This window comes from Dama dama, chromosome 22 (assembly GCF_033118175.1).
Source record: "Dama dama isolate Ldn47 chromosome 22, ASM3311817v1, whole genome shotgun sequence".
NCBI lineage: Eukaryota > Metazoa > Chordata > Mammalia > Artiodactyla > Cervidae > Dama > Dama dama.
Window position 1 is genome coordinate 30,858,499 of NC_083702.1, and position 19,593 is coordinate 30,878,091.

A 19,593-nucleotide genomic window follows, 5' to 3' on the forward strand; every position below is an offset into this window, starting at 1 on the left:
AAATAGTCACATAAATATGTCAATCCCAATCTCCCAATTCATCCCATCCTCCCCTTTCCCCCTTGGTATCCATATGTTTTTTTCTCTATGTCTGGGTCTCTATTTCTCTTTCGTAAATAAAATTATCTATACCAATTTGTTTAGACTTCACATAGGTGTGTTAATCTATGGTATTTGTTTTTCTCTTTCTGACTTACTTCACTCCATATGACAGCCTCTAAGTCCATCCATGTTAAACTACCTCTTGTCATTTTATTTTAGTCAAATGTGTGAAGAGTGTTCTGTCCATAAGGAACATTGGAAAAGTAGCCCTTTATTCCAACACATAACTGATTCTTTCTGCCTAGAAGATTTTGTTGCTTGAGTAGGGAGACGATTTTGATTTTTCAGAATATTGGTCTTTGTCAAGAAAGATAAAGACTGCTCAGAATACATGATGGAAATCACCTACTGAGTTGAATTCATGGATTATTTTATTTAGAAGCAGTAAAAAACAATAGAAATAAAAAATTAGCACATTGCAATACAGATTTTTCAAAGGAGATCTGAGCTATAATGATAAGAATGTAATCATTTTGAAGGATATTTTATATAGTAAACAGGCTATTCCCTTGAAATGGCTCCATAAAAATCAATCCAGGCTTCTTGGTCATTTCTTGTGAAAAATTAAAAAAGAACTTCTGTTTTTATGATTTTTTTTTTTTTTTTTTTACTAATTATTCAGGCATTTGCTACATTCATTTCCATATCTTGCCACAGCAAAGTTAATTTTAGGTTACCAAAGTTTCCAATAAAAGCCCTCATGCAAATAATCCCTAGATGAACCATGTAGCGTGATCAGGATAGCAGACAACCCCCTCCTACAATATATCTCTTTCTATAAGTTTTATCCCTGGTAGCTCAGCTGGTAAAGAATCCACCTGCTACAAAGGAGACCCCGGTTCAATTCCTGGGTCGGGAAGATCTCCTGGAGTCTACCCACTCCAGTATTCCTGGTCTTCCCGGTGGCTCAGATGGTAAAGAATTCCCCTACAATGCAGGAGACCTGGTTTCGATCCCTGGGTTGGGAAGATCCCCAAGAGAAGGAAACAGCTGCCCACTCCAGTATTCTTGCCTGGAGAATCCCATGGACAGAGGAGCCAGGCAGGCCCCAGACTACGGGGTCACAAAAAGACAGACACGACTGAGCAACTTTCACTTTCACTACTATCGTTGATGAATATTCATTGCTGTGGTATCTAACACTCCAGGAAAAAGAGAAAAAGAGAGAAATGTTTTATTATTGGTAGAGATTTGCCTATCTTCGTGGGCTTCCATAATGGCACAGATGGTAAAGAATCTGCCTGAAATGCAGGAAACCTGGGTTCAGTCCCTGGGTCGGGAAGATCCCCTTGAGAAAGGAATGGCTACCCACTCCAGTATTCTTGCCTAGAGAATTCCATGGACAGAGGAGCCTGGCACGCTATAGTCTATGGGGTCACAAAGACTCAGACATGACAGCTACTGAGCACTCATGCATATATTGATATATAATAAATATTTTAAAATATATATTAAAGATGAAATAAAATCTCTTGCTTGGCTTTTGGAGCAGGGAACATTTTAGATTGCAAGCAGCTTAAGCATGGAACTCACAGAATTGTAATAGTCTAAGAAAGTAACTTTTTTTAAAACCACTTAAAATTGGTTTTACTCATGTGTCAACAATGGTGCTATGCATTCACAGAAATTTTAACATTTAATTTTTTAAATAACCTCTGAGGTAGGTATTATTATTTTCTATCAAAGTGAGCTGTGACTATGAGTGCCCAGTCACTCAGTCGTGTCCAATTCTTTGCAGTCCCATGAGCTGCAGCCCATCAGGCTCCTCTGTCCATGGGATTTCTGAGGCAATTACCCTGGAGTGGGCTGCCATGTCCTTCTCCCGAGGATTGTCCCAACCCAGAGATAAAACCTTTGTCTCCTGTGTCTCCTGTATTGGCAGGCAGATTCTTTACCACTAGTGCCACCTGGGAAGCCCCAAATGAGATATCAGGGACTCATTATTTCCTATTTCTTTTTCTCCCTCTTGGATGCAAAGGCATCCCCATATAGATGAATCTTTGAGTCTCATCTGGTGTTCCCTCAAATTCCAGTTATCAAAAAGAACTTCTCTGAAACCCTATATAAAGGAAAAAAATACAAAAGCAAAATATGCCCATCACCTCCACTTCCTTACCTGCTTTACTTTTCTTCATGGCATTTATTACCCCAAACATGAAAAAGAAAGTGAAAGTCATGTCCAACTCTGTGACCCCATGGGTATAGTCCATGGAATTCTGTAGGCCAGAATATTGGAGTGGGCAGCCTTTCCTTTCTCCAGGGGATATTCCCAACCCAGGGATCAAACCCAGGTCTCCCACACTGCAGGCAAATTCTTTACCAGCTGAGCCACAAAGGTAGCCCATGAATACTGGAGTGGGTAGCCTATCCATTCTCTATCAGATCTTCCTGACCTAGGAATTGAACCGGGGTCTCCTGCATTGAATGCAAATTCTTTACCAACTGAACTATCAGGGAAGCCCTACCCCAAACATATCATATGTTTATTTGAATATCTGATTTACTGCCTACTTACTCCTCTTAGAATGTAAGCTTTATGAAAGTAGACATGTGCAGAAGTGGGATTGCTGGGTCATATGGCAGTTCTATGTCCAGTTTTTTAAGAAATCTCCACACTGTTTTCCATAGCGGCTGTACTAGTTTGCATTCCCACCAACAGTGTAAGAGGGTTCCCTTTTCTCCACACCCTCTCCAGCATTTATTGCTTGTAGACTTTTGGATAGCAGCCATCCTGACTGGCGTGTAATGGTACCTCATTGTGGTTTTGATTTGCATTTCTCTAATAATGAGTGATGTTGAGCATCTTTTCATGTGTTTGTTAGCCATCTGTATGTCTTCTTTGGAGAAATGTCTGTTTAGTTCTTTGGCCCATTTTTTGATTGGGTCATTTATTTTTCTGGAATTGAGCTGCAGGAGTTGCTTGTATATTTTTGAGATTAATCCTTTGTCTGTTTCTTCATTTGCTATTATTTTCTCCCAATCTGAGGGCTGTCTTTTCACCTTACTTATAGTTTCCTTTGTAGTGCAAAAGCTTTTAAGTTTCATTAGGTCCCATTTGTTTAGTTTTGCTTTTATTTCCAATATTCTGGGAGGTGGGTCATAGAGGATCTTGCTTTGATTTATGTCGGAGAGTGTTTTGCCTATGTTCTCCTCTAGGAGTTTTATAGTTTCTGGTCTTACATTTAGATCTTTAATCCATTTTGAGTTTATTTTTGTGTATGGTGTTAGAAAGTACACACTGAGGAAACCAGATCTGAAAGAGACACGTGCACCCCAATGTTCATCGCAGCACTGTTTATAATAGCCAGGACATGGAAGCAACTTAGATGCCCATCAGCAGATGAATGGATAAGGAAGCTGTGGTACATATACACCATGGAATATTACTCAGCCATTAAAAAGAATTCATTTGAACCAGTCCTAATGAGATGGATGAAGCTGGAGCCCATTATACAGAGTGAAATAAGCCAGAAAGATAAAGAACATTACAGCATACTGACACATGTATATGGAATTTAGAAAGGTGATAACGATAACCCTATATGCAGAAGAGAAAAAGAGACACAGAAACACAGAACAGACTTTTGAACTTTGTGGGAGAATGTGAGGGTGGGATATTTGAAAAGAACAGCATGTATACTATCTATGGTGAAACAGATCACCAGCCCAGGTGGGATGCACGAGACAAGTGCTCGGGCCTGGTGCACTGGGAAGACCCAGAGGAATCGGGTGGAGAGGGAGGTGGGAGGGGGGATCGGGATTGGGAATACATGTAAATCCATGGCTGATTCATATCAATGTATGACAAAACCCACTGGGAAAAAAAAATAATAATAATAAAAAATTAAAAAAGAAAAAAAAGAAAAAAAAAAAATTAAAAAAAAAAATAAAAAAAAAAAAAAGAAAGTAGACATGTGTTTTCAGCCAGTTACTCATTCATATTGCTTGAAGCAGGGTTTAATAATTAATTGGTTGACTCATGATTAATTTGCATATGACATTATTGAAATGTTGCTTCATACTTGCAATTTGAGAATCTCCATACAGCTGGAAAGTCTAATTGCTCAGAAATTCTGAGCCAAAGATGAGTTATGATTCCTTGGGTATCTAAAATAGCATTGTTGAAACAACAAGGTCCTACTATATAGCACAGAGAGCTATATTCAATATTCTGTGATAAACCATAATGGAACTGAATATGAAAAAGAATGTATATATGTATAACTGAATCACTTTGCTAAACAATGGAAATTAACCCAGCATTGTAAATGAACTATACTTCAATAGAATAAATTAATAAGAGAAATAACAGGTCCAGCTGAGCAGCATCCAGATGGCAGCCCTCACAAGCTGTTGGCTTTGGAATAGTCACTTGACCTCTCTGTCCCTTGGGTTCCTCACCCATAGCAAGGAAAGATAATGATAGTTCTTATCTCTTTAGACTACTGTGATGATGAAATGAGACTATATATGTGGATAAAATACTAGAATGAGTCTAGCACACACCAAGCATTCAATAAAATTTTGTGTTTGATAATTCACTAAAAGTCTGTGGATTTTCTTGAGCCACAAAGCATCAGGGATTTCACAATTTCAATCAGGACCAACACGTGATTCCATGACTAGTCAGAAATGTTGTAGATTATGGGGTTTATAGTTCTAGTAGAACCTCAAGGTGAAGTTAGCAGAAACAGAGATGAGAATTTATGAAAAGCCTAATCCACACAAAATAATAATTGTCACTTTCTGAACTCTTACAATGGGCCAGGTGTGTATCTGAGTCCTTCCCATGTAGTAGCTCCTTTAATCATTGAGACAATTCTACATAAGAGATGATATCATCCTCATTATACAATCTGGGCAAAGAGGACGTAAGCAATATCCACAGTGTCTACAGCTAATAACATATATTCAACACAAAGTCATTCTTGCTACTGAATTCAGACAGTTTGGCAATAAGTCCACAGTTTTCACCACTACCTACAACAAATCCCCTAAGAAAATAAGGAGTTAAGAAAACAGTATAAAGAGAAAGCGGGGTCCAGAACCTGATGATGGAGAATGTCTGCTTTTAAAAGACAGAAGTTAGTAGAGAAACTATTGAGACACTAGAAAAGAATATTTGAGAAACCTCAGAATGTGTAATGTCATGAAAATAAGGAATGATAGAGGTATCTGCCACCTTTAATTGCTAAAGAATGTCAAGGAACATAAAAAAATTACAGAATTGTGAACCTGGTGAGTTTTGAAAAAGCAATTTTAGATCAAGTGTTGGAGGTTGGAAGTTAAAGTTGAAGAGGCTCTAAGTGGAAAAACTATGGATTATTTTTGTAAAATACTCGATAGCAGGAGAAAGGATGAAATTATGTATCTATGACATCTAAGAGAGTAGTGGTTTTAAGAGAAATTTTTATTTCACAATAGGAAAAAACAAAGCATTTCTGTAAGCACAGAAAAGGATACTGATGACAGGAAAAAAAAAAGTAAGATCCAAGAAACAAGTGAGCATATTGATGAAGCAAACTCCTGCAAGAGACACGAGTGTGAGGAGCAAAGTGGACTCAAGAGCACCTTTGGAAAGAAAAAAGAATAGCACAGGATCTTTCGGCTGCCACTGTTCAAATTACTTGCTTCGTTTTTAATTATGTAGAACTTTGTAATGCTTTCTCTAGATGTTAAACTGGTATACAAAAGAAAGACTAATTAACTAGAGTTAAGACCACAGGAATTAAGCAAGGAAAGATGTATTAATCAGGACTGTTTTGTTGCAAGTAAGAGAAATCTAGGCTTCCCTGGCAGCTCAGCTGGTGAAGAAACCGCCTGCAATGCAGGAGATCCTGGTTCGATTCCTGGGTTGGGAAGATCCCCTGGAAGAGGGCATGTCAACCCGCTGCCGTATTCTTGCCTGGAGAATCCCCATGGACAGAGAAGCCTGGTGGGCTACAGTCCATGGGGTCACAAAGAGTCACACATGACTGAGTGACTAAGCACAGCACAGGAGAAATCTACTAACACTGGTTTAAGTATTACAAGGAGGAATTATTAATAGGATCCTGGAGTGTCTGATGGCAGAGATGTAGCTGGGCCGCAGGAATTAATTTAAACCATGGTCTAAATCACTGTGGAGAATCTAGAGTTCTCTCAGTGTTTCTGCTTCTTATTGTACTTCACTGTAGTTTATCTTTCTTTGCATCTTTACAGTTTCCAAGCTTCTATTATACAAGAGTATTCAAACAAACTCATCTGTTTAGACTCATTATGAAAGCAGTCTGATTGGGCCAACTTAAATCAGGAATCCACCTCTGGACCAATCAGCTGTGGCCAGGTGACAGGGTCATGTTTTATGAACACACCGCTTGGCATTGCAACCTCTGGACGGGTCTGGGGCTAGTTCCCTGAAAAACTTGCAAGAAAATCTTGCGAGAAGTAAAACAACAGGTTTCTACTAAACAGGACCAATGAGGCAATGTTCTAAGATGTAGGACTGGGGAAGTCACACACACATTTCTGATATTTTCTTGACATTCATTTTCTTAAAATAGAAAAGTCAACTCAGCTTGCTTCAACACAGGAAGTCATTATGACAACCCAGTTCAGAATTAGGGTATTTTAAATATAGACTATTCAACAAGCACAGATCGTTTACTATTATGTTCCAGATATAGCTTAGTGTTCAACAAAGCTACTGAAAATGAGAATTCAAATACGTATAAAGATTTGAGTAGTGATAGTGCAGTTTTCCTCTTAAAATTATTTCATGCATTTTTGTTTAAAACAAATCTATCACAGATTAGTGACAAACTGAGGGATAATAATTAATTACCAGGTTTTCTCTTCAGCATGTGTTCTGCCTCTATGGCTGTAATTTCAGAAACTGTAGTGAAAACATGAGCACAATGGACGGAAGCGCGCTCCATGCAATACCGGTGATAAATCTGCCTTTCCCCAGCCTCTTTGTCTATGTTAAACTGTGAAAACAAAACAAACACACACACACATAGACATTTGCTTACACCCGTCCTTCTACATAGGCAAAGCAAAATCACATATTTCTCACACCGTTTTTCCTTACGGCTATATGGAATTTTATGACCATAAAAAAGAAGTGACAAATTTTTATTAAACCCATCACTGAAACACAAAGCTACTTATGCTTACAAAGAGTGCTCTTTACTTTAAGCTGGGGAGATATGCAATCATATTTGAAGACAGTCTGATATGAACACTGACCTTTTATTGAAAGGATAAAGTTATAATATTGATATATAACTATATATTATTATTTTGTTCCTTAAAAACAACTAATAAAACCTGATGAATATTATTAGTTGTTTTTATTAATTGCTATATACTATGCTCTTAAGTATTTTGAAGTGAAATATTTGATGTGCTTGAAATATTCGCTATGCCTCTATAATGCTTTCTCTTTCACAAACATCAAAGCCTGGGAAACACGGTGGTTGAGCTTATCACAGATCACTGGTTTGCCCTTATTAGTCTACTATTAGGAAATCTCCCTGACCTCTTGACCTTTCTGAATTCCTTGGTGACTTTATTTTGAATATACATCTTATGTTTACAGTTTGACCTTCAGGTTCAATTGACCTTTTTATAGGCAAGCTCTCCTTAGAACCATTCACTATTTTGCAAATGTTAAGTTTTGTTCAAAAGAACTTTCCTACACTCAAAATGCCTCTGAGATGGTGGTATAACTTCCTACTCTCATTATTTGAGTAGTATTAATCATGTATTACAAATAGGCACAAAAATACACTCAGAAAAGTATGCAGTCTGTTGCATAGACTCCTAGAGCTTTTTTAAACTGGGGGGGTGGGTCAATTTTTCAACTTCCTAATGTTCCTGATAGTGAGACAAAACCCTAAAATGCTAAATTGATTTGACTGGCAATATAGACACCAAGTCTACAAAAGTCCTGACTGTATGTGACTCAAATGCTTGACCATGGTTTTTTTATTTTAATTTTGTTACATTCTTTCCTTATTTATTTTTAAAATTTGTTTGATTTTAATTGGAGGGTAATTGCTTTACAATGTTACATTGGTTGCTTGACCACTACTATTGACAGGATAATATGAAAAACATAGCTACATTAATCTGAACTGGTGAAAACTGGAAGAAAGAAGTCAAAACTGAATGATTTTTGGTCACAGAATAGGGCAGTCTTCTAAGATAAGCAAACCCAACTGTTTGATCACCAAGGATCTACATTCCTGTTTTTGGTAACTCTGTCTTAACTGGACCCCCACAAAACTCCACCTATAACTCACTGCAGAATTACAGCAGAAATCTGACCTTCGTTCACTTGGAGGATGGAGGAAGTGAGGCTCATAGTACAAGCGGATGCCTAGCATCCCTGTGGGGTACCTGCCACTCAGAGCTGTGTGAGGATCCCGGGTCCTCAAAGCATTTCCCAAGCAGCCCAACCTCAGGACCGCAGTGGCTGATGTCTTCCATGCCTCTTTGGATTTTGGGTCTGTTACTTGAAAGTGGACAGGCATTTGGCCTGTCCTGGCTACACTTGGCTGCACTCTGAACAAAGTTAAACTTTATATGAGCTCTCAGTCCCCTCAGGGGAGGCTGCGTCACAAATATTGATTGGTTAAAAGGGCATTTCTGCCATCTGGATGACAGATGAAAGGTGAAGATCAATACTTCCCATCCTTCAGCTTCAAGGGTTGGAAAGAAAGGCGGCGAGGGTGGAAGAGCTAATTACCTTATCAAGCTGGTTGTAGAAATCGATGTTAGCTGCACAGAGATACCGCCCAAGCAGTGTGGCGTGGGTGGTAAAGACTGTAGCAATGGGCAGTTTCCGAGCTCGAGAAAGGATCAGTCCAATCCCAGCCTGCCATTCATGGAAATGGACAATGACGTGTCTCCCATCAGCATGGTCTGTCACCTAGGTCAGAAAAGAAACTTGTAGAAAAGTTGAGGATGAAGTTTGATCTTGCTCATGGTCCACAGCATAAGGAAAGTTGTTATGCTTGTAAATTTTAGCACAATTAAAAAGAATCTAAATATAAACCATGCAGATTTAGCAACTATAAAGGCTTTCTAGAATTTAGCTTCCTGTTCATAAAGCCCATATATGTTTATGGCTTAATCCTCTTTTTCAATATGGATCAGATTTATTTTTGCATTCACAGAGGGAACTCCCAGAATAAATGTACAGTAGGTGCTCAATAAATATTCATTGAATGAATGAATGATTAATAGCAATAAAATTTTTGAAGTTTCACTGAGCAGCTGAATCAATTGGGACAAGCCACTTACAATCTTCTTTTTTAAATTAAAAGTAATGACTTCATGTTTTAAATCAGTCTTATTTCGATTTTCTGCTATTTAGAGCCAAAAACATTTTAGCTGATATATTATTATATACATCATTATTTTATATTATGATAATATTATTTTATATTATTAACATTATTTTTAATATATCTTATTTTATATATTATTATGTTAAGATTATGAGACTGAGGGAAAAAGAGATTAATAACTTGCTTAGAAATTTAGTAACACACTGACGACCCAGATCTAATTCCAGGTCTAACTCTAACACTAGGCAAGGCACCAATTTCTAGCCTTAAAGTTACTTTGTTTCACTAAAAATAGAGCTATCAAACAATCCAGCAATCCCGCTCCTGGGCATATGACTGGAAAAGACGAAAACTCTAATTTGGAAGGATACACCCACCCCAGTGTTCAGAGCAGCACTATTTACAATACCCAAGACCTGGAAGCAACCTAAATGTCCATCAGCCAATGAATGGATAAAGACATGGCATACATATACAATGGACTACTCCTTGGAAGGAAAGGTATGACCAACCTAGACAGCATATTAAAAAGCAGAGACATTACTTTGCCAACAAAGGTCCGTCTGGTCAAGGCTATGGTTTTTCCAGTGGTCATGTATGGATGTAAGAGTTGGACTGTGAAGAAAGCTGAGTGCCGAAAAATTGATGCTTTTGAACTATGGTGTTGGAGAAGACTCTTGAGAGTCTCTTGGACTGCAAGGAGATCCAACCCATCCATCCTAAAGGAGATCAGTCCTGGGTGTTCATTGGAAGGACTGGTGCTGAAGCTGAAACTCCAGTACTTTGGCCACCTCATGCGAAGAGTTGACTCATTGGAAAAGACCCTGATGCTGGGAGGGATTGGGGGCAGGAGGAGAAGGGGGCGACAGAGGATGAGATGGTTGGATGGCATCACCGACTCGATGGGCATGAGTTTGAGTAAACTCTGGGAGTTGGTGATAGACAGGGAGGCCTGGCGTGCTGCGATTCATGGGGTCTCAAAGAGTCGGACATGACTGAGCAACTGAACTGAACTGAACTGAACTGATTACTAAGTCATAAAAAAATGAAATACTGTCACTTGCAACAACATAGGTGCAGTAGAGATTATCATACTAAGTGAAGTAAGTCAGACAGAGATATCATTTATAAGGGAAATTTAAATATAATACACAAATGAATTTGTTTACAAAATGGAAACATACTCACATAGAAACAAACTTAGAGTTACCAGAAGATAAACAGTGGTGGGTAGGGATACATTAGGAGTATGCGATTAAGAGATACACAGTACTATATATAAAATAGATAAGCAGTAAAGATTCACAAACTATATTTTATATCTTGTAATAACCTACACACCCTTTACGACTGTTGGCTTCATCAGAAAGAAGTTATACTGGTAAAGAGGACACACAGCCAATATACAACTCTGTGATTTGTTCTAAGAACACAGTCCCACTTTGCCAGAGATGCTCTTAATTTTTTTATTTTTAAGCAAAAGATAATCATCTTGAGGTAATGCAAGGAATGTGAAGAAATCCTACTGCCATGCTTTCAGGAATTGAGTACAGACATGGCTCATTTAACAAAGACTGATTTCCAAGGCTCTTATTGTTTTTTTAAATCTACAGAATATTTCACTGCTGTGGACTTCTTAGCAACTGCTGAGATCACTTCACCCTTTAGTAAATGATTAAAAGATCTAAGAGCCACTGCAGTCACACAAGCACTCAAGAATGAACAAAACCAAATATTTCAAGCCATTTTCTACTCCCCTGATGCTGGAACGCATGTACATAGTCCATGATGTAGAATATTTTTTCTTGCATATATATTGAATATTACTTATGTAGCAGGAAATATAATTGGGTGTTTTACCCACATTGTTCTAGTTAAACCTGATATGAGGTAAATATTAATAAGCATGATTATCACCATGTTTCAAAGACTGGTATTCAGTTACAGGGCTTCACTGGTGACTCAGACTGTAAAGAATCTGCCTGCAATGTGTGGGACCTGGGTTTGATCCCTGGGTTGGGAAGATCCCCTGGAGGAAGGCATGGCAACCCACTCCAGTATTCTTGCTTGGAGAATCCCCATTTAGTTACAAGAAGGCATTTTCTCAGATTCCTTTGATATGTCAATAAAACAATTGATAACGGTACCATCTCAAAACTAGCTTAAAAACCAGAGGATCATTGCTGGGTACTACAATATGCTTCTCCTCTCTCATGGGACTCTACAGTAAACAGTACCTCTTTCAAGAACCAGGCAGTTAATGACCCAAAGATCAGCATATCATTGGCTTCCTGGTCGTGATAAGGAATGCCAACGTTGCATGCTTCCCAGAGGTCTCCTTTCCACTTGTCCAGGTTCCAAGCCGAATAGCCAATGTCAAAGAGAACCACGTAAGGACTCCCTTCTATCAGCCATCTTCCAAAGCGCACCTGCCATAGAAAGGACACATGGCCATGGAGTAACACTAGGCAATGCAGGGGAGGAAAATCTACTTGTACTTAGAAGCTGTGCTTGATAGAAACTGTATTTAGAACTCCAGAGATTACACAAGCCATATAGGAAACAATAGTGATAACACGGAGCATCTCATGTTTGAGCCTGAAGAGGAAATGAGCCAGCACCCATTCATCTAGAATCTCCAAGTTCTTGCTTTTCATTAAATTTAGTCATTCAAAAATGAAGTATGTAGATCATGTGATCTTTATTCTTCTGTCTATCATTACCTTCCCATGACCTTGAGTTCATGGTTTTAGGTTGTTTCTCTAGACAAAGGTATATGATTTCTCTTATTCCTCCTATCCAAAAAAAAAAAAAAAAAAGTGACAATAAGTTCTTCCCAATATGGTTGCTGCAAGAAGTCTTAACTAAATATATTGACCAAGACATATTTTGGGGTCTTCCCAGGTGGTGCTAGTGGTAGAATACCTACCTGCCAATGCAGGAGATATAAAACACAGGATCAGGAAGATCCCTTGGAGGAGGGCATGTCAACCCACTCGAGTATTCTTAACTGGAGAATCCCATGGACAGAGGAGCCTAAGGGCTATGGTGCATACAGTTGCACTGCTGAACACGACTGAAGTGACTTCACGCACACAGGCAAGACACATTTTCTCTTTAAGATAGCAGTCTAATTCTATTATATTCTTCAAATTGATTATTTTATTCCAAAATATTTTACTTTTTGCAAGTTTTAATGCAGTAGCTATTTCAGATTTTTTCCAGTTGTAACTATATAGTCATTTGTATATCTAAATTTTAACTTCCCTTTTGGTATCCACTTTTCTATAGTAATTTACTCATGTTTTTTATTTTATGTTTCTTTTCCTATTATGTGCAAGGCAATTCCATAAGTGACTTCAAACCCTTTTTGAAGTTGGCAGAAGCGAAGAGCCTCTCTCATTGGGTATCTAGTCCTCTCTAGTAAACTGAATTTGTCTACATTGCTAACATTGACCTTATGACTCCTCCCAAGGCTGAATTTTCCAGAGCATGAAAACCCATTTGATCACCATTCCCTTGCTTGGGACTCAGGAATTCATGGTGATTTCTTTCTCCCATCCATGCCTTGGTAAACATTGAAAAGTCCTCATTACTTGTCAGTTGCACCCACTGCAATTCAGTATTTATCATGGCATAATTTCCTTTTCAGATTTAGTTTTCCTGAGCTCCAAACAACCTTTCAATAGATTCTTTTGGGACATTCATTGATTTATACATTCATTTAACAAATAGCTACTGGTTGCCTGATACGTGGCATATGATGCAGTGAGCTAAGAGCACAGTGAAGTGTTGAAACTACAGAAAATGTAAGCTAGCTTGTCTTGACTTCCAGTGTATTCTTGCTCATGACAGGAAACATCTTTACATCAGAGATCTGCTTGGAATCTTGAGAGCAGTCAGTTTCATCATGACTTTCATCTCCCTCTTCTTTCACAAGAGCTTCAAATGTGAGGGGCTTCCCTTATAGCTCAGTTGGTAAAGAATCTGCCTGCAGTGCAGGAGACCCCAGTTCGATTGCTGGGTTGGGAAGATCCTCTGCAGAAGGAATAGGCTACCCACTCCAGTATTCTTGGACTTCCCTTGTGGTTCAGCTGGTAAAGAATCTGCCTGCAATGTGGGAGACCTGGGTTTGATCCCTGGGTTAGGAAGATCCCCTGGAGAAGGGAAAGGCTACCCACCGCAGTATTCTGGCCTGGAGAATTCCATGGACTGTATAGTCCATGGGGTTGCAAAGAGTCAGACATGACTGAGCGACTTTCACTTTCACACTTTCAAGTGTGAACCCCTTCTAACATCTCACTCATTTCATCCCAACATTATAACATGCAACCTTCCCTATTCTCCTAATTCTCCACACCATTCTCACTGTGATATGCTTCCAAAGTACCCTCTGGGACTTCAACTTACCTTTTAAACTAAATGTTCTACACTCTAAACCTCCTAGACACCACCACTCCTATCAACATTTTAATGAAAACTCTTTTTTCCACTCTTAGAAACTTAGAAAATTCCTTAGAAAACTCTTAGAAAATTCCTCAGGTGAAAGCGAAGGAAAGTGCAGATTTTTTTACATCACACTGAAACTTTTAAAACCTTATTCTTTCTTTGTATATAAAGACATCTCTGAAATTTACATTATCCAAACATGTTACCTTTCCCTGTTCTATGAATCTCCTGGGTACTTTTCTACCTTATTCTGGGAAATTTTAAAATCCAAGATTGTATCCTACACACTTACCTCATAGCTATTTGACCGTACTGACTTTAAAGAACTTCACATCCACCGCATGTTAGCCCCCCAAGCTCAAGGCTGCAATCTTCACCTTGTCAATAGCCGAATTGTTACTCCTCTGAAATGTTTAACCTTAGCACTGTATCCCTCAACCACAACTTCCATACTTCTCTCACTGTGTTTTTCCCAGTGTATGTATTCTTTCATTTTCCTCTTCAGCATCTCCAGTTTCTAGAACCCTCCTTCTTGTCCTACATCATCACCATTTTTTTTCCTTTCATTGCTTCTGTTCCTGTCCATTTCAGATCCAACTATCCAGCAACTCAACCATTAATTCAGTCAATTGCACGGTTACCTTCAAGACTTAGGCCACCTTGCCTCGTTGCACACATGCTGAAATTAACGACACTGAATCTCCAACTATTTAACTTCTAACACTTTCAGTCAGGCTGCTGACTGCAGTAAATCCCCTCTACATATGAACCTTCAAGTTGCGAACTTTCAAAGATGCAAACGTGCGTTCACATGTCCCATCACATAAGTTAGTTCACATGTGTGGCATATATGGTCACACGTGTGCATCCTCTAAAAATGGTTTTGCTTTTGTGTACTTTACTGTATAGTACTGTGTAGAGTACAGTAGTATAGTGCTTTATTTCAGGCCCCAGACCCTGTGCCATCAACATCAGGCGTGCATGAAACTGCAACTCACCTTCCATCTCCTATTGCTGACGATCCTCCATCTCTACCATCTCCCACCTCCCTCCTCCAGTCAGTAAATCTTCTCGTCTGTTTACCTGATGCCAGCCCTTGAATGCTAGCTGTGGGACCACACTTTTCAAGGCACTGTACTGTAAGATTAAAAATGTTTTACTTTTTGTGTCCATTTTTTATATATTGTTTGTTTGAAAAGTATTATAAACCTATTACAGGACAGTGCTATATAGCCGATTGTGTTAGGTGGGTACCTGGGCTAACTTTGGTGAACAGACAATTGAACTTGAGAATGTGCTCTCAGAACAGAACTCATTCCTATGTAGGAGACTGCTGGAGAAAGCCACAGTTGTGTATATTTGTGCCATTAAAAAGTCATGACTATACCTTAAGCAGGGGCTTCCCTAGTGGCTCAATTGGTAAAGAATCTGCCTACAATGCAGGAGACCTGGGTCCAATCCCTGGGTCAGAAAGATCCGCTGGAGAAGGAAATGGCAACCCATTCCAGTATTCTTGCCTGGAAGATTCCATGGACAGAGGAGCCTGGTTGGCTACAGTCCATGAGATCACTAAGAGTCGGACATGACTGATCGACTAACACACACACGCATACTTTAACGATGTCCGGAAATTCTTTTCCCTATTCCTTTAACACTTTTCCAAAATTTCTTTCTTTACACTCTTATATTAATACTTGTCTTCTAGCTCTCAGAAGTTTATCTTGAGCACTTAAGATCATTGAAAACACAGAGTGAGATGATCTTGAATTCCTCAGTAACTCATTTCTGTTTGCATTTATCCTGTATTTCCAGTTTGAGCAAAAGGAGTGAAGAACAATCCTTTCAGTAGGGTTTTGGATCTCATTTCTTCTCCTGTTCCCAGTGACCTTACTCTCTTTCATCATCTGTTCCTTCTAAGCTTTAAGTTTCTCTCTATCCTCTGGATGTTTCTTTTTGGAATATAAATATGCTCACTCATATTTAAGAAAACATGAATTCTCAAAGCCATATCACTTGAAATAACTTTTATCCTTCCTCTTCATAGAAAAGCCTCACAGTCACATTTCTGTATCCTTTATCTCACTACTTATTCATTTCTCAAGCTACTGCAATCTGCTTTAACCCCACTTTCTCCTCTGAAGTTGTCATTAGCAAGATGACCACAAATGACCTGAGTATTGCTCAACCCAACTGGCCTGGGTTCAATCCTTGGTTGATCCAGTCCCTCCTTTATACTTGAAACTCTCTCCTTCCTTACCTTGGTATCTCTATTCCTATTGAGATGGCAAAAACAACTGCAAACTTAGTAGCTTAAAATGGCACAATTTATTGTCTTACAGATTTGGGGGTTAGCCCCCCGAAATGGGTCTTATGAGTTAAAACTGACATGTTGGCAGAGGTGCATTTCATCAGCAGTCTCTTGGGGAGTATCTGTCTTCTAGCCTTGCCCAGTTTCCAGAGGCCATGTGCATTCCTTGGCGTGTGGCCCCTTCCTCCACCTCAAAGCTCTCATCACTTCAATTTTTGCTTGCGTTGTCATATCTCCTCTCTGATTCTAGTTCTACTGCTCCCCTCTTACTAATATCAGGATACTTATGATTACATTGGACCTACCCAGATAATCCAGAATAACCTTCCCATTTCAAGAACCTTAACACTGTCACAACTACAACGCCCTTCTGGTTCTAATCATTAGCTGAACTTCTACTTTTGCAGTCCCTGACTTCTTTTCATGTGGATGTTCTAACACACTGACATCGCCCAAGGTTTGGCTCAAAATGTTGCCTCTTAGTCTATAATCTTCCACTGAATAATGTTATAAACATCCATAATGTCAATTACAATTTAGACACAACTGACTTTCCCCCAAGCATCTCTATTCTATACCCTCTGCTGAGTCCCAAACCTACTATACTACTAGGTTTTCATAAGGTGTCTCAAATGTAACCTATCTAAAATCAAGTTCATCATCTTTCTCATAAACCAACTTCTTTGGTCTAAGAAGATGAGTGGTCTTTTCTCATGAGTTCATGTAAAGTGTGGTGTGATTCCACAACAGTTTACTGAGACTTGCTGAATGAAGCATCAGACGGTGTCTTTTACCTGGCAGCCGTGTTTGTTCATCGTGTCCATGGCTCTTCTAACGGCATCATTCACAGGTTCACACTGTTCCACCTGAGTCTTCATATTATGCTCAAAATATGGACCAATCAGAAAATAGTTGTCTCCCCATTCATCTGCTGTAGTTTTGGCCTTTGTCTGAATCACAGTATAGATGCCACCAACTGTTAAAAAGAAAAGGTCCTATTATCATTCACGTTAGTAGCTCATGTTAAGTGATGAAGGGATGGAAATAAGTCTTCAATTTTTCTATATTGCTTAAGTCATTTTTTTTTTTTTTTTTTTGCTGTGCCATGCAGCATGTGGGATCTTATTTCCTTGACCAGGGATTGAACCCATGCCCTCTGCATCCCTGCATTGGAAAGGTAGAGTCTCAATCACTGAACCATCAGGAAAGTTCAAGCCAACTTTTTTTTGAAGTATAGTTGATCTACAATATTGTTTTAGTCCTCATTTTTAAGTTAGCTCCTGAAATCAAGCACAAGGATTTATTTAGCTTTGGAAAAGAAAGTTTTTAAAGAATACTATCAAAAAGTTAGTATTTGTTTCGATTCCATGCTGGGTACTTTGTCAGAGAGCAGCAGATTGGCAGCAGCAAATCACAAATATTTCAATGAAACCTGAAGAGACAACTGAGATAAAGCAGTACCTGGCTTAAAGCTCTATCTACATGGACATGTCAAAGGTGGACAAACAGCTATTGTCATGGCACGTGCCCTTAGCAGCAGTAATCACCTTTCACCTCTTCTCCTTCAGTGGCCCAAGGGCATAAGAGAAGACCAAGTATCAGCTACTGCTCAAATTATGAGCAAACTGGGTGGCTCAGATGGTAAAGAGTCTGTTTGCAATGCAGGAGACCTGGGTTCGATCCCTAGGTCGGGAAGATCCCCTGGAGAAGGGAATGGCAACCCATTCCAGTATTCTTGCCTGGAGAATTCCATAAACCAAGGAGCCTGGCGGGCTAAAAGTTCATAGTTGCAAAGAGTTGGACATGACTGAGTGACTAACACTTTCACTTTTTTTTTTACTTTCTCCCAGGATAAAGAGCCACTTCTCTTTTAGGGACCAAGCAAGTACCTTTTGACAAGGGGGAAAACCTAACAGATCTTAAAGGGGGATGCTTGGTCCAACTTACATGACATAAATCCAAGTTTTCATATAGAACTTCATTTTAGCTCTCTGCCTTTGCTGCCACTACAATTAAAACACAAAGCCAAAATATAGTATACTTTCGGAAAATATGCCTACTGTTATAGCCAGCATGTCTACATATGGAAAATTATCCTGAGGGGAAAATAAGATATGCGTTTAAGGATATTTGGGTTTCCTAGGTGGCTCAGATGATATAGAATCCACCTGTCAATACAGGATACCCAGGTTCGATCCCTGGGTCAGGAAGATTCCCTGGAGGAGGGAATGGCAACCCACTCCAGTATTCTTGCCTGGATAATTCCATGGACAGAGGAGCCTGGCGAGCTACAGTCCATAGGGTCACACAGAGTCAGACATGGATAAAGCGACTTAATATGCGGGCATAAGGATATTTATTAAAGAATTATAAAGGTAAAAAATTGTAACTAGCTTAAATTGAACTAGTTAACTCATTTAACCTGCTGAGGCTTAATTAGCTCACCTGTTCAACGGGGATACAATAGTACTGAGTTGGCCAAAAAGTTCATTCAGATTTGTCCCTAAGATGTTACAGAAAAACCTCAGTGCAAAACCTCTTTTTGGCCAACCCAATACCTCACCTGGGGAGAAAGGACAGGTTGAAGCAGCAGTATTAAAAATTATGCCTCATTGAAAAGGTGATATTTAAAGTAAGTACTTAAAAGAGTAAGGAAATCAAGCAAGTTGATTCATGAGGAAGAATTTTTTAGGCGGAGGGAACAGTTAGAGCCAAGGCACTACATTTGGAGCAGAGAGTACCAGCAGAGTCATAGGCATTCAAAAGGAAGAGTTCAGTAAACAGGTAGGAGGGATGGAGAAGGTCAAGGGGAAGAAGACCCTTAGTAAACTGCACAGGATAATTCTTATGCCAGCTCAGAGCAATCACCTAGTATGAGAATATGAAAACAGTCTAAATCAGTTTCTTGAGCGGTACTTTGCAAGGCAAAGGAATGACTCAAGAAATTCCATGTAAAATCCCCCAAGCTAATACAGATTCTGGCATTAATCATCAACTCTACTTCCAAGAGCAATTTTGTTACTTGTACATGAAGAAGAAAAAGTCTTATTTTTCATCATGGTTTTTCATAAAGTATTTCAATTCTTCAGCATATGGAGTTTGATAGCAACTGCATCTCTTAAATTTCTTATTTCAATCACTCAGACCTTAAATAATACATTTTACTTGTACCATGTGACTTACAATGATAGTCATAATTGACATCCAAAAGGTAGAATTGCCATCTGCAAATGTTTTGAACCACTCAAAACAAAGTTTTTGATAAGTTGCTTTTTGAGAGGTGAGACACAAAAAGCAAATATAAATACTACTACATGGCAAAACAGGGTTCACTAACTTAGAAAAGAGCTAATATAACTTCCAAAATGTAAATATTATATGTAATTTTCATATAAG

At 38.9% G+C, this 19,593-nt stretch overlaps 1 protein-coding gene across 1 annotated transcript in view; it reads right to left on the reverse strand.

Annotated features, from left to right (window-relative positions):
- Window positions 1-19,593, reverse strand: part of GYS2 (glycogen synthase 2) — a 60,837-nt gene that overhangs the window by 31,843 nt on the left and 9,401 nt on the right. Inside the window, exons 2-5 of the mRNA XM_061125114.1 lie at window positions 16,992-17,173; window positions 11,678-11,869; window positions 8,837-9,019; window positions 6,926-7,070 (exon numbers count right to left, since the gene is read on the reverse strand). Of these exons, the coding sequence (XP_060981097.1) occupies window positions 6,926-7,070; window positions 8,837-9,019; window positions 11,678-11,869; window positions 16,992-17,173 (702 nt within the window). The remainder of the gene's footprint in view (window positions 1-6,925; window positions 7,071-8,836; window positions 9,020-11,677; window positions 11,870-16,991; window positions 17,174-19,593) is intronic.